At 43.5% G+C, this 14,798-nt stretch overlaps 1 protein-coding gene across 2 annotated transcripts in view; it reads right to left on the bottom strand.

The window, feature by feature from the left end:
• Nucleotides 1–14,067, bottom strand: part of SLC12A2 (solute carrier family 12 member 2) — a 52,424-nt gene extending 38,357 nt beyond the window's left edge. The window contains exons 1-2 of one of the 2 annotated variants that reach the window (XM_082191544.1): nucleotides 12,859–14,067; nucleotides 2,399–2,518 (exon numbers count right to left, since the gene is read on the bottom strand). In XM_082191544.1, the coding sequence (XP_082047670.1) occupies nucleotides 2,399–2,518; nucleotides 12,859–13,524 (786 nt within the window). In that variant the 5' untranslated portion in view covers nucleotides 13,525–14,067. The remainder of the gene's footprint in view (nucleotides 1–2,398; nucleotides 2,519–12,858) is intronic. The other variant, XM_082191543.1, reaches the window with a different exon arrangement.
• Nucleotides 14,068–14,798: the final 731 nt, after the last annotated feature.

The following is a 14,798-nucleotide window of genomic DNA, read 5'->3' as shown; positions in this document are numbered from 1 at the left end:
GAGGCCCTTCTTCAAGTGCTCCCTTCCACAGGAGGTTTGGAGGGTGGAAACACAAGAATTGGACTTTTCGATGGCGGTTGTGGAGTCCTCTCCCCAGGAAGGCACACTTGGTACCATCTTTATCTATATTTAGGCACCAGGCAAATACTTTTCTCTCTTGGCCCTTAATTTGAAAGGCAGTGTTGTGGCATCTTTTAGTGGAGTGGGATCAGGTAGTCATACCTTCTACTTGTATAGCTGTGTTTTTAGGGATTTTACCTGGTTGTTTTTAAAAAGTTTTTAAAGTAAGTGGTTTGGGGTTACTGAGAAAAGTGACTAACAATTATAATAAGCAACAATAATAAATAGGTACTTAATACTCTGTACAATTGTAAACTGGAAAACAATACAAAAACTCCAATTATTTAAAGTACCGTAAATACTTTTTTTTGCCATGTCAAGATAAAATATACTACAGACATGCCAAGATTCCTCCAGAAGATGGGATTTTGTCCATGTAAGGTTGCTTTGTTTGTACAAACTGAACTGTGTTAATTTCCACCATCCTGTCACAGTTATAACATGAGAGCTGGAATCATGTCATTTACAGTTTTAAAACACTAAGTTAAGAAGGATAGAAATTCTTCTAGCATTCACTGTGTCCTTAGCAGACTAGCACAACTTTGAAACAACTAAATCAAACTTAAAATTTGCAATTTGCTTGAACCACCATAGTAACAGAAATCGTGATCTTACAAATCTTATTGTTTCTCCATTGAGTTATTTTCAAACAACTATAAAGTCTGATAAACCTGTGAATGAGATTTTTTTTTATATTGGAAAAGGTTGGGATCAGTTAATTCACTGACTTCTTACAAAAAACAAAAACATAATTAAAATTCTAGGGACAGGATTCAACTAGTGAGTCCTGTCAGTGGAAGTCCTAAAGAAGGGCTTCGGCTTTCATGGGAAATTGGGCTTGCACACCTTGCAATATACACCTGCAGGTATAGGGTGGTATACAAATTTAATAAATAACAATAATAACAATAACAGCAGGCTGGGGGAGCAGGGTGCAGGAGGAAGAACAGAGTATCATGGGGAGGAAGGAACAGGAATCGCTCTGTCGGGCAAGCCAAAATGTTCAACCTGCCCAAATCACCTTAGCATGACACTGAATTCCTTCCTAGACTTCCAATAAGTCAAAGAAAAATTACTAGCTGAGATGAATGTCCCATTAAGTGAACACGGCAGGGAAGCCAATTTCTAGATGAAATCCTTTTGTTTACTTATTTGAGCCAGGATACTGCTCTCTCCTCACCCTTATTTGGGCCAAAGGATTGCTCTCCCCAGGCACTCCACCAGAAGAAACAAAATCTAGTTAATGTTATAAGCTGTGCAAGTTACTGTATCCCTATGACATCATGGCATGTTATCGGACGGAGGATGAAATTTGAGCCACCATGTTCCCTCCCTTGTGTTTCCTGAGTTAACTGTGCAAAGTGACTCGTGTCTGCATTTCCATGCTGGCTACAGATGAAGGAGAGTCATCCTTGCCCCGCTAGTCCATTTGCAATAAAGTTACCAGGCAAACTGTATACACGCAGGTCCTGCTATCTGCCCACTTATTATGCAAAAATTCACTTATCCAAACATAAAGAAACAAACCCAAACCTCACTACACACACAGCTAATTCAGATAAACCAGAGTTTGCCCACTTCCTTTCTTGTTTGTGGTTTGCTGGACAGCGCCAGCCATTTTCAGGCAGAAACCATGGAGGGGGCAGAGGAGAGAGATAAGACAAGTCACGGATTAGAAATGTTCCCATAGGAAATAATAGAAATCTTCGGTTGCTTATGCAAACGCCCGCCTAAGAAACAATTTCCTGGGAATGCATTGTGTTTGGTAAGTGGGACCTGCATGCAATACAAGGCTGCCTTAAGTAGCATGAATGCCTTTTCATTATTCTTCACCTTACAGCCAGGCCTAATAAGATTTTCTCAAAAGCAAGATCCACCAAGTTAAATGGGATTTGCCTCTTAGTAAAGTGTCTGAAGGAATGAAATTTAATTTGCTAGACACTCAAAGATGAACCGGAGTTTATCTTTGGGTTAAGGAACAGCAGGAAGAGAGAAAGTGTTTGGCCATTCATGGATGTCCTAAATCATTTTAGGGCACAGTAATAAAAAGCTAGGGAGACAAATGCAAATGTATCTTGATACATATTTCTTTTTTAAAAACAACAACGAGAGTAGCAGATACAGAAAACAGAAACTACTACACGTTAATTATTTTGCTCTTTCTTTTTTAAAAAATCTGCAATATAATAATCTTGAAAGTAGACGTATTCAATTGTTGCTTCATCAGTTACTAAGAAAATAGTACAGATGGGTTTATCATTACCAAAGTTATACTTACCAATACACCTTTAATCCAACCAAACTTGACAATCCCTTTACTTTCAGCAGTATAAGTGGCAGTGGCATCTCCCGTAGGAGTTCCTTCTTCTCCATTTGCATATCCATCCTCAAATGGTTCCTGTAGTAAAGCAACAATCAGAAGGAGTGGGTTGGATGAAACGGAAACCTATTGAGCCTCTGTTTAAAGTTGCAATCCTAAGTACATTTAGATCCCACTGATCGAAATATTACCTATGTTTCAGAATTGCATTTGCATGTAAGCTGAAGGAACAAGTTAATGAAAAAGGCTATTTTCATCCACAATCTTGGTAACTGTCAAGTTGGTTAATTGAACGTAAAGGTTTGAAGCACATACAAGATGAATTAGATACCTTCCTATCATCACATTTTTCAAAAGCACTGGCATATAAAAACTTAGCTGTGCTTGTGTATTTTGTGGACTTTATCAGATTCTAGATTTGAAGGAATAACACTTCAACAAGAGGGTAAAAGTGAAATGAAGCAGAAGCAATGTCTCCTTTTGAGGATCACTGGATCCCACAGGAGAGTTGCTCAGGGAATAGTGTGTAATTTTCCTCCACACAAGGTTAAATTTAAAGCTTGGCCAGCAAAAAGTAATACCAAACATGGCATAAAGCTAATTAATATGTATTAATGGGGGGGGGGGAATGAAAGCAACTGATCAGCCAAACATAATTTCTATCCAGTATGGAAAGTTACTGCATTAATACAACAGTATACCATAATATTAAAATGGCTGAATTTCCCCTCATTAGGCTACATTCCATAAGTGTAGAAAAAGGCATCTGTTCTGGACTCAGATACTTCAGCAAGATACCAAAGAAAAAAATTCTAATTGATGCTATCATTCAAAAAGGCAGAAAATGATCTTTATACCCTCATTGCAAGGGCTGAAAAATTAGCAAACACAGTTATCTGCATTAGATTCCAAGGTCACAGTACAATATACCTCCTATGCGTATTTGTAAGTCCAGGAAAAATCTTTGTAAGTCTTGAAAGAACTGGCCTGGGATTGAAAATTCCTCCTCCCCAAATTTTAACTAGTTGTGCAGACAGTTAAAATTGATAGCATGACATTTAAAAAGAACTATTTAAGACAATACACAAAATCAGGATGCCATAGGTCACTCACTAGTGCCACAGCACAGATGACAGAATACTTACTAGATTCTCACAGAGCAAAATGGAATCTAGATAGAACAAATTAAAATTTAGGAGCGATGGGAAGATTTGGACTACTTGGTGAAATGCAAACTATTAAAAAATAAAATGCCAGAACATTTGAATTTTATAAAACTAGAAAATATTCAGGCTTTTAGCAAAAAAAATAACCAAAAAATAAAACTAATGTTTGGCAGCATGTGTTCTGATCATTCTAGTATCAGACCTGGTTAGCACATAACACTAAACCATTGTTTAGTAAACCATGACTTAGAGCACTAAGTAAACTCTACCAGGAGCTTAACCATGGTTTGCTGTTGGCTTACAACGCTTGGGTTTCAAAAAAAGGAAAAACACCTATGGCTTGCTCTTCTTTGTGAATCCAGCATCTTTCCTTAACCATGATTTTTATCCCTCCACCACAGATGCTTACCAAACTACAAAAGCATGGTGCAAGAGCAGCTGGAAAACAAAACAAATCACAGTTTGTTGATCATCTACAGGGCAACTCATGGTTAACTCATGGTTTGAAAAAACAACAACCCATGGCTTTCCATTTTGTGAAACTAGATATGCATAGGGTTGTGCTGTAATTTAGTCAACTGTTGATATGTTAACATAAAAAAAATCTTGTTGTAACTGATGTACAATCATGCACAGTACCCTGACCCAAGTATTGGACTTTCATGGAACAATTATATAGACATAGTAAAAGAATTATCAACTCTAAAATCAACATAGTATTATTGTTACATGAATAAAAGACAACACTGCATTATGTATGTGTTACCTATATAAATATAAATACATAGAATACTGAAGTAAGTGGATACCTTTCAATAGGACAGTACTCAGAATGAAAACACTGAGGTATTATGCACATATGTGGCAGTGTGACAAATGTCAAGATTTCACAACATACATTACCTTGTATGATGTATTACTGACAATGGTTGGCATTCAACTATGTTTTACTTAAGGTTAGAGCCATTATTTTTAATTGGTCTACTCTCAGTAAAATTTCATTTAATACCACCCCTAGTTTCTGCATTATTATCTTGTAAACGGGATATTTTTCTTGGTTATTATATGTTCAGAACTTTTTTAGCAGGTTCTTCATGTTATTTACGGCCAGAGTGCTCTTTTTGGGGAGAGATGAAGGGGAGAGTTGCCTCCCACAGATCAAGTGACATAAAAAAACCTTAAGTGTTAAAATTACTAAATACAACCACTTACGTTTCTGTCCTATTTATGTATAATATTAAAGCAGTGGATCAAAACATATTGCTGTGCTGGTGACATGTAAGAGTTGGCCCAAAATAGTGGCTAAGTGAGTTAAGTTGAGGAGGTTCCTATCACTTAGCCTCCTCCATACCTGTCCTATAATAGTAATAATTTTTGACTATTTTAGAGTATTGCAAGAATGCATGCATTGAACATAAAAATGCTATTTGACTGCTCATTATTTAAGGCAAACAGATAAGAGGATGTGTAGTTACATCCAAGTTCTGTTCCTCTACATGCAGCTCTTCTATGCACGAGTATTTCTAATATAACTTCAAGTAAGAACCACAATGGAATCTTCTCTGCTGCCACACAATGGTTAGAGTCCCATTCAATACAGGAAAACAGACAGAAAATTCAAGTCTACTGATGGATCTCCTGCCACCAGGAACAAAAGGCTGCTAAGTATAGTACTGTGAGAGAAAAAGCTGCAGATAAGTTCATCCACCAACTGAGCTATCCAGCACTCAGGACCTTTGAAAAAAGCTCCTTAAGAAGTATCCTGGGCATAAGTCAGTTTCCAAGGATCATGGTCAATCACACTGGAATATATTTATTTCTGAAAGAGTTGTTAAGTTCTGTTCACACTTTTAGCCATAGGTGTAGAAAGGGCTCTTGTTTATAGCACTAGATTCCCACCCGCCAAAGTTCTAGTTCAAACTTGAACTCTATCTCACCCAAGAATAGTACTTTTACAGACTTTCCTCCCCGAGCAAGCAGCTTGACAAATCAAACTGTGCCAATACAGGTTTACTGAACTCAGGGCTTCATTAGCTTCATTAACAGTGGTACCTCAGGTTAAGTACTTAATTCATTCTGGAGGTCCCGCGTTTAACCTGAAATTGTTCTTAATCTGAAGCACCACTTTAGCTAATGAGGCCTCCTGCTGCTGCTGTGCCGCTGGGGCACAATTTCTGTTCTCATCCTGAAGCAAAGTTCTTAACCCGAGGTACTATTTCTGGGTTGGCGGAGTCTGTAACCTGAAGCATATGTAACCCGAGGTACCACTGTAATTTGTTTAGTAATATAGCCCCTTAAACAGATTTCCCACTTGCTAATTCTCAGTCATTAGTTACTGGAAAACTTTGTAGTCAGTTGTAAGACTTTAAGAGCCATCAAGTTAATATTTCAGCTCTTGACCTTGCATTAATCCTCAACACCTCCTCATTTGCACATAGTTCTGCAGGCCAATCTTCCTCTTCTCAACCAGGTTATCATGACAACATTCGCCCTAAGTACAGATCAAACATTTTTCTCCCATCCTCAAACTGAAAGTTTTTCTCTGCATTCCCAGACAGAAGGACAGATTTCATGTTGTTCCTATTATTCCACTTTCCACCTCCGCCCTAATCTTCTCTTTTATCATGTAAAGCAGCTGAGGAAGAAAAAGCAGCATGTGATGAAAAGTATCTGGAAGGAGGGGTTACTCTGAGCAGACAAAACAGCAATGAAGGAATGGGTTAAACAGCCAGTTACACTTACACACAACACACCATTCAAAGTCATTTAATATGATAAGAGGTGCAGGGTGGGAAGAGAAGAGAATCCTATAACTAAAGAGCGCACACATAAATTCCTATTGAGTGTGGTTGGAATTTGCCGCCTTTGTGATTGTTATACTTCATTTGTTTTATGACCTAGCTGCTTTAGGAGCATCTGTTGCAGTACTTTTGAAAAGTCTGCTGTGCTTAGACGCTCACATTGTACAAATTTGAAGATACATCTAGGATCTTCTTTACACAAAGATTGTTGCCATACATCTGCTCTACAAACACCACTCAAGAATACACTGGGAGACAGCCTGTGAATGTCTCAACAGAATGAAAGTTTAAAGGATCCTAATGGCCATATCAATTAAGGTTCATTTTTTTTATTTGATGTTTTATTGTGTTTTCCAAACTTTTCATTCAAAAGCATTAACTTCAAACACACCAATACAGAAAACCTACAATATGGTACATATCCTCCATACAAATAAATAATTTTCAGACATGGGAATAGCTACTCATAAAACCAATTATATTCATCCAGAGCTTAATTCCAAACTGTGCCTGGGGAATAAATCTCCATTCCCAAATTGGATTTTTTTTGGTAGCACTATTGACCACCTCCTCTGTCTCATCACATAGGTTATGAATAAATTTCACAAATATCAGCCAACTTCACCCAGCAGTTCATTTTTATATCAATAAAAGTTCTATCCTCCTCTACCATCTTGCTTGCCACAAGAACATTAGCGCCTTAAAAACCAGTAGAGAAGTTTATTTGAAAATGACCCTCATGGGCCAAAGATTCTTACTCAAAGATTTGAATCTTAAGGTCAAGGAGATCTCACATTCATAAACATTAAAAGCTAAAATGAATAAAAGTGGGGGAAAGTAAAGTGAACATTGCTCCCAATCTGGCTGCTTGTAAAGGGTGGGTGGGAGGGAGATTAAGAGTCCCCTGAAAAGGCCATCATTCGATTAGATCCACAGAATTATATAGTTTGGCTGTTTATCATGCAGTTAAATATGCCTCTCTCTCAAGCGATTTATTGAAAATGCTTTTGAAGGCATTTACATGCCCAGCTCAATCCTACACATGTCTACCCAGTGGTAAGGCTACCCGAGTTCAATGGGACTTACTTCCATGTCAGTGCATACTGGGCTGCAGCCTCAAGAGACTCAGAGACAGCAGACAATACTACTGAAATATAGGTCTCATACCACAACTTGACATAATTGCCTTTTATGTTCTAGCATTATAATGGAGCCAACAGCAAAGTTAGCAAAATAGGTACATTTTTACTCTTTGTTTTATCCATCAACTTTAGGATTAAGTGTGGAACTTTTGCGTCCAAAAAACTGTGATAGTATGAGTTTTACATACTATCCCAAACCCAACAATATGAAAGGATATGATCATAAAGTGTTTATTAATTAGGGGATCAATGCAAATGTATTACAAGCTATATTATATGTACTGAATGTTACTATCAACATTCATCCCAACTATGATTGCACAAGTTGATTGGAATTAACCATGGAACTACATAAAGCCCCATTTGCACCATTATGGCAGCCATGCAGTTTGCGATATATTCACTAAGAAGCAGTTACCCCCAGGCGAGCAGCCAAAGTGTCAAATTGTGCCTCTTAATTTGAAGTCATCCAGCATCTTTGTCCTCGCCTGCAAGAGCTGGGAATGGTAGGCAAAGCATCACCACAATAAGAACACTGAAAGCTGCCCCATTCACAATCAGACCATTGGTCCTTATACTCTCAATATTATCCTCACATTGACTGGCACCAGGGATCTTTTCCAGTCCTACACAACTGATTGAACTTAGGAACTTCTACAAGTAAAGCTTGCCATTCTGCCACTGAGCTTAGTCCCTCCCCTCTTGACAACTGAAGGCACAGCAATCATTCACTGTAGAGCTGCAGCGTCTCTTCTAACCATGGTAGGAATGTGCTGTTGGTCGTATCTAGATTGGGCAGGCACATTCTCTACACTACTTTTCACTTATTTAAAAGGTACGCACAAGATTCTAGCAGGGTTAAACACATTAGAAGTGGGATCAGTTCTCAGTGCTTCCCACTGAATTCAATTGAAGCAATTAAATAGGGTGGAATACGGGACAAGAGGGGGAGGCAAAAACTCCTTCCTGTCCTAGATGGTGACGTGTTCAACATAGCAGTGAACAGCAGTCATAACATAACATTGCACTTCCAATGCAAGTTCCAATAATTTGCAGGAGAATATGTGTGTGTGTGTGTGTAAAGGGACCCCTGACCATTAGGTCCAGTCGTGACCGACTCTGGGATTGCGGTGCTCATCTCACTTTATTGGCCGAAGGCTTCCTGGTCATGTGGCCAGCATGACTAAGCCGCTTCTAGCGAACCAGAGCAGCGCACGGAAACGCCATTTACCTTCCTGCCAGAGCGGTACCTATTTATCTACTTGCACTTTGACGTGCTTTTGAACTGCTAGGTTGGCAGGAGCAGGGACGGAGCAACGGGAGCTCACCCCGTTTGTGGGGATTCGAACCGCCGACCTTCTGATCAGCAAGTCCTAGGTTCTGTGATTTAACGCACAGCGCCACCCACACCCCATATATATATGAAATTTTTCTGACGCCCTAGAGAGTGATCTAATTTAGCATGCTTGTTTGTTGGTCAACAAAGGGAAAAAATACTTGAACTGTCAAACATATCTAATATATATTTGCAGTTGACATCCATTCACTGTTATTAATGAACTTATAAAACAGAAAATTTTCCACAGCAAAAAGCAATTGATTTTTTATTGATTTTTTTGTAAAATAGAAATTTTCCCACGCATATCATGGATGACACTATCATTATGATGAGTCAAGCCAGCCTCTTTCATCAGCACTGTGAGTTAATGTTTTACTTTCTGGTGTCTTACTACTGCTCCATTTTAATGATGGTAAGGCACTTTATTCCCACAATAGAAAATTGAGATAAAAATGAACTATGCCCCTATGGAAGGAATGGATAGGTACAGGCCAAGGTTACTAGTATTTCTTTGTTTTCATGAAAGCCCCCAAGTTATTCCAAACTACCAAAATTACCCTGACACATATAGTTAGTGGCTCCTCAGGATTGCTGTAACTTCTTGCTCACCTTCCACCCTTGAAAAGATGGAAAAGGAAGCAAAGACTAGCCTGGTTCACATATAAGAGTAAGTCACAGAACAAGCAAGTGCGCTGGTGCACGCTACTCAACTAAAACCTATTCCCTTCCTCCCGGAGCTCTTGGCTTGTTTTCATAGCTGGTTTGGAGAGAAATAATCCACAAGCCTAGTTTACATCTATCCCTGGTTTCCTCTGGGTGGGGCAAAAGCAGGGAGGGGGTTGGTGCACCAGCTCCCAGTAAGTCATCATTTGTTTTGCCCCTGATTTACTGTCACAGGTGAACCAGGCCACAATGGGAAAGGCTACAATGGCTATTGCCTCAAGAGGTCTCCAACATGTGCTATGAAGCTTCCTTTCGCAACTACCTCATTTGCCTGTTTTCAAAGTCATCACAGGGTGTTTGTGGGTTAGATACAAACTGACCACCAACTATACTTAAGTTATGCTGTAACAGGGGGTTGTCAACCTGGTCCCTACCGCCCACTAGGATTCTAAGTGGGCGGTAGGGGGTTCTACAGCACAAGCTGAATCCTCCTTCCATCAAGCACTGGTGGCCGGTAAGGAAATTTTACCATCAAGAAAGATGCTTTAGTGGGCGGTAGGTATAAAAAGGTTGACTACCCCTGTGCTATAATTTTAGCAGCTTGAAAACGTAACCTGCCAAGGTGAGTATAATCTTTCAGCAGCACAGAAGATGCACAAGTGTTCTTTTAAAAAAATAAAATAAAGATGAACCTACATTTCTGAACTTCCTCAAAGGTGTGATAGTATGTATTTGCTAAGGGTCCTGCCTGGTTGTGCTTTACAGAGACTCTTCTACTCACACACAACACTGTAATTCTTTTCATTCTTCACAACCTAGTCAATGGTTACCTACTAACCGTGGGGCCATATGCCAGGTTGAACATGGCTTCAGGTACTTCAATCACTACTGAAAACACAACCGAGGCAGCTGCTAGGTCTTGCAGCATGCAGCATTTTAAACGGGTTACTTTAACAAGCCATCCAAATTTTTTAAAAATATTTCAATTCTTTTTTTTTAATCTACATACACTAAACATACAACATATTGTAAACAGTCAGGAGTAAATATTTACAATATATTGCTAAGGTACTGCACCACTGTTTATTCACTGAAATTTAAAGGAGTGAATTGGATGTATCAGCAACATCTTCCCCTCTTGAAATTATTGTTGTTTAAAATTTGCAGTAAGTGGTCAAGTCAGGTAGTGAATGGTTGAAGCCCATACTTTAGCATGCTTTCATATGTTTACAATTCATCCTATTAGTCAGTGAAGGTTTCCAACAGAACAACTGAATATGCAACTTACTCTACTGGGAAAAGTGAACACATTACCAGGGTTAAAATATCACAATCTTCTCTTTGTGGGATTTTCATCATAATATAGGAAACGTCTTACAGATAAGTGACAGATGAAGGTATGTATTCCTCTTTAAGAAACAGAAGTCCCATTTTAAAGAGTGATGTCACCATGTACCTACAGGTAGGTATAGGTATATGCAGTAAATAACAGATGTACCATTTAAATTGAAACATGTGGTAGGGATTTAGTTAAATATATTCAAATGTTTGTTTAAGATGCTTCTTTAAAATGTACTAACCACTTCTACCATGTAAGAAAATGGGGTTGTTTTCTATCTAAAGGACATAGGTCTGAAGAAATCAAAACAAAAACAAACAAAAACCTTATTGCTGGATTTCCTAATAAATGTATTTCACACTTCAGAAAACTTTTTTTAAAAGTTTCTCATGTTAGCTTACCTTTTCCCACAGTATGACACAAAATTGAAGAGGGTATTTAATTCTGATCTACTGTTAAAAGTCAGGGAATTAACATAGCACCTTCAGTTGTCTTGTGTGAGAATCAGTAACAAATACCCTTTAAAACAAAGCTTAGTCCCTACTTTTAAAAACCAGGTTGTGAACACCACAAGAAGCATTAGGATTCTAGGAACAGTTAATAAAGCACTAATACTAAACGGATGAAGATAGTTAAAAAGCTTAAACCATTCCTGAGGATACTGAGGAGGCAATCAGACATGCAAGTTTATGCAGAATGCAGCAGCCCATAAAGAGAAGCATGATGTAAACAAGTGCCTTTAAAAGAGAACAAAAAATAAAGTTGAATTATTTTAAGCCTAATCCATGCAATATGGCAAACAGTTTGTGTCACTGAATAATTCCAGTACTTAGATAAGGGGTGATGGTGGTACCCAGAGGCTATGTTTATAAAAGCAGAGACAAATTAATTTCCTTTGGCCTATCTCAAAGTGACCTTTGATTGATCCCTAGTTGGGGCTTGCTTCATGTTCTCCTCAGCTGACCCCATGCAAGAAACTTCTGCTGAAAATAAACAGGAAGGAAAGAGGGATGGAGTTCACAAGAGGTAAATACTCATCTTTGTTGGTGTTATCACCGCTTAGGAAATTAACAGCAAGTAGTTTGCCATGATATTCAGCTGCAAATTCTCCAGTTACTTTTGTAGATATATAAGCACATGTTTCATGCTCCCATGTGCACTTGGGACAGCAGACAACACATACACAAAGCAGATGGAAGAATTAGATAAAGTACAGTATTTTCCACGTGCACCTGAGAAGGCCGAGTTCATGTGCAAAGAATGCACGAAGGACAGTGACATAAGCTTAGCACTCCTTACTTAAGCTCAGCCAGTTTTGGCAGCCCATAGGGGTGTTTATCTAGTCTATAGCAGCACCAGAGCATTGCATCAGCCTGTATGTAGCCCCTTTACCCATGCATAGCAAGGTCTACCAGACGTCTCTTGCTTTAAAGAAATATAAAAATAAAGCACGTGTGCCTAATCGCAGCAGGCTGCAACTCCAGAGTGTGTAGCATACAAAATAGCAAACTGGTAAAGAGCAAGGCAGTTTCTCCCCCCCCCCCCATGCTCTTTAACTATAGCTCCCATCCTCCCCGACCACTGGCTATGCTGGCTGGGGATGATGGGAATTGTAGTCCAGCAACATCTCAGGAACCGAAGGCTGGCACAGACCGAAACCGCTTGTCAAAGATCTTTTAGACACGGGGATTAAGTTAGCCCGCGGGTTGCTGTCGCATCTACGACTCCTGAAAGTGATGATGCCTCTGCTCCCTGTCAAAACCGTGTTTATGGAAGACAATCTTACTCGGCTACGAAGGATCGCCAAAGAAGAGGAGGATGATGATGCCTCTGCACTTCTGCACGGCGCCGCAACCCAGGCTTGCGAGACCGGCTTTCTTGCTCCCACCCCTCTTGCTCCCACCCCGCGATCCTCTGCCAAACGCAGCCGCGCGCGGAGCTCGCCCGCTGGCTGCGCATCCCTCTCACCTTGTCCAGCTCGTCGTGCAGCTCCGCCAGGCTGGGCCGGATGAGCTTCTCCCCGAGTCCGGAGGCCGTGTGGCGGTAATAGTCTATCCTGGGCACGGCGTCGATGGTGTTGTGTCCGAAGGTGCGCAGGTAGTAGGTGTTGGTGTGGGTGTCGTAGTAGTAGTGGTGGTGGCCCCCGGAGCCGCCGCCCGAATGCAGGCTCCCCTCGCTCAGCACCGTGTCGCCCCCGTTCTGGAAGCTCACGTTGCAGCCTTCGCCGCCGGGCTCCCCCGAGCTGTCGTCGCCGGCCGAAGGGTCCACGAAGTTCACCCGGAACCGGCCTTTGGCTTCCTCGCCGCCTTTCCCGTCCCCGGGGGGTTTGGGGGCCTCCGCCGTCGCCGCCTCTTCTTCCCCCACCGCGGCCGCTCGCCCCGCATTCTCGGCCACCAGGTCCACCTGGAAGCGGCTCTGGCTCGGCGTCGGACCCAGCGGCCGGAGAGCCAGCCCGTCGCCGGCAGCCGAGGCGGGCGCCGGCGCGGTGCCGGGCTCCGCAGGGGCGCCCGTTCCGCCGGCATCCCCGTCGCTGGCCGGGAAGCGAGGCGCTTCGTCGGCGTCGTCTTTCAGCAGAGGAGAGCCGGCGCTGGGCGGCGGAGGCGGCGTGTGAGGCGGCTGCTGCTTCCCTTTCATGGCTGCTGCTGCTGCTCCTCCTCACGCGGAGCCGGGCGAGGAGCGGGCGGGAAGGAGGCTGGTTCTGCTGCTACTCCCGAGGGCGCTTTAAACTGCCGAGCGGCGCCGCGCCGCTGCTGGGCGACACTATATGCCGCACTCCGGAGGCAACGCCACACGCCGCGCCTCCTCCTCGGCGAGGCAACCGCCCCGCGGCCCCTCCCCGCCCGCGCGCCGCCCTCCGCGCCAGGTGATGATGAGGCCGGCGATGCTCTTGGCCGGCAGCGGCCCCCGCCTGCCTCACGCTTCCCCCGCCAAGATGCGGCCCCTCAAGCCGAGGCTTCCACACAGCCTCGCCGCAGCCTTCCGGGAAGAAGAAGAAGCGCCAGCGCCGCCGCCGCCGCCGTCCCCTCACGACTCCTCCCTCCCTCCCGCCAGCCGCTGCCTGAGGGAGCCGCCGACGTCACAAGCCTCGAAAACGGGCGGCCGCCGAGGGGGAAAGGCGGGAGGGGGCGCCGCCGCCGCCCTCGTTTCCCACACGCAGGTTCGCGCGGCGTCTGAAGGGGCGAGCGCGGGGGCGGGCGGGTGTCGCCTCCTCCTCAAAGGTGCTCCGAGGCGCAGCCCAGCCGCCAGGCGACACCAACGGGCCCCTCGGCCGCCGCCGCGCGAGAGGAAAGAGCGGGCCGCGCTCAGCCAATCGCCTCGCGGCTCTGAGGGCGGTGGTGGGGGAACTCTGCTTTTAAAGGAGCCGCCGCCGGCCGCCTCGAGGCTGCCGGGGCCGCGCGCTCTTCTCCGCGGCTGTCACTGACAGGCGCCGCCGCTCGGAGGACGAGGGTTGGCGCCGCCCGCCTTTCGCACTGCAGGAGCAGCGGCCGCCGCCGCCGCCTCACTGCATTGCAGGGGGTTGGACTAGATGACCCTCGGGTCCCCTTCGAGCTCCAGGGTTTACAACGCGAGGCCCGGAGGTTGACTGGGGACTCTTGCCGCGCAATGTGAGGCTATGAGAGTTTTTCGGACCCGGGAGGGTTTCCCTTCAGCGCGCGGGGAAAAGCCGGCCAAAATCTCGCGAGGAGATGTGAAGGCGGCCGCGGCTGCAGTCGCGTTCGCCTTGAGCCGAGCAGGGCGGGTTCGTGCGTCGAGGAAGCGCGCGTAGCATCCGGCTGCAGTGGAGCCTTGCAAGTGCTGTGCTGCGCTGCCCGACAAGGGGTTCTCACGTTACAGCGAGCCCAAAGGGCAGCCGACGTGGTTGCAGAGAAAAGCTGGTTTAGAAGGTTTACGCTTTGGATCTATTTAAA

Source organism: Podarcis vaucheri (genome assembly GCF_965113315.1).
Source record: "Podarcis vaucheri genome assembly, chromosome: 11".
In the NCBI taxonomy this organism is placed as follows: Eukaryota; Metazoa; Chordata; class Lepidosauria; order Squamata; family Lacertidae; genus Podarcis; species Podarcis vaucheri.
This window is presented reverse-complemented; position numbering and strand designations above follow the sequence as displayed.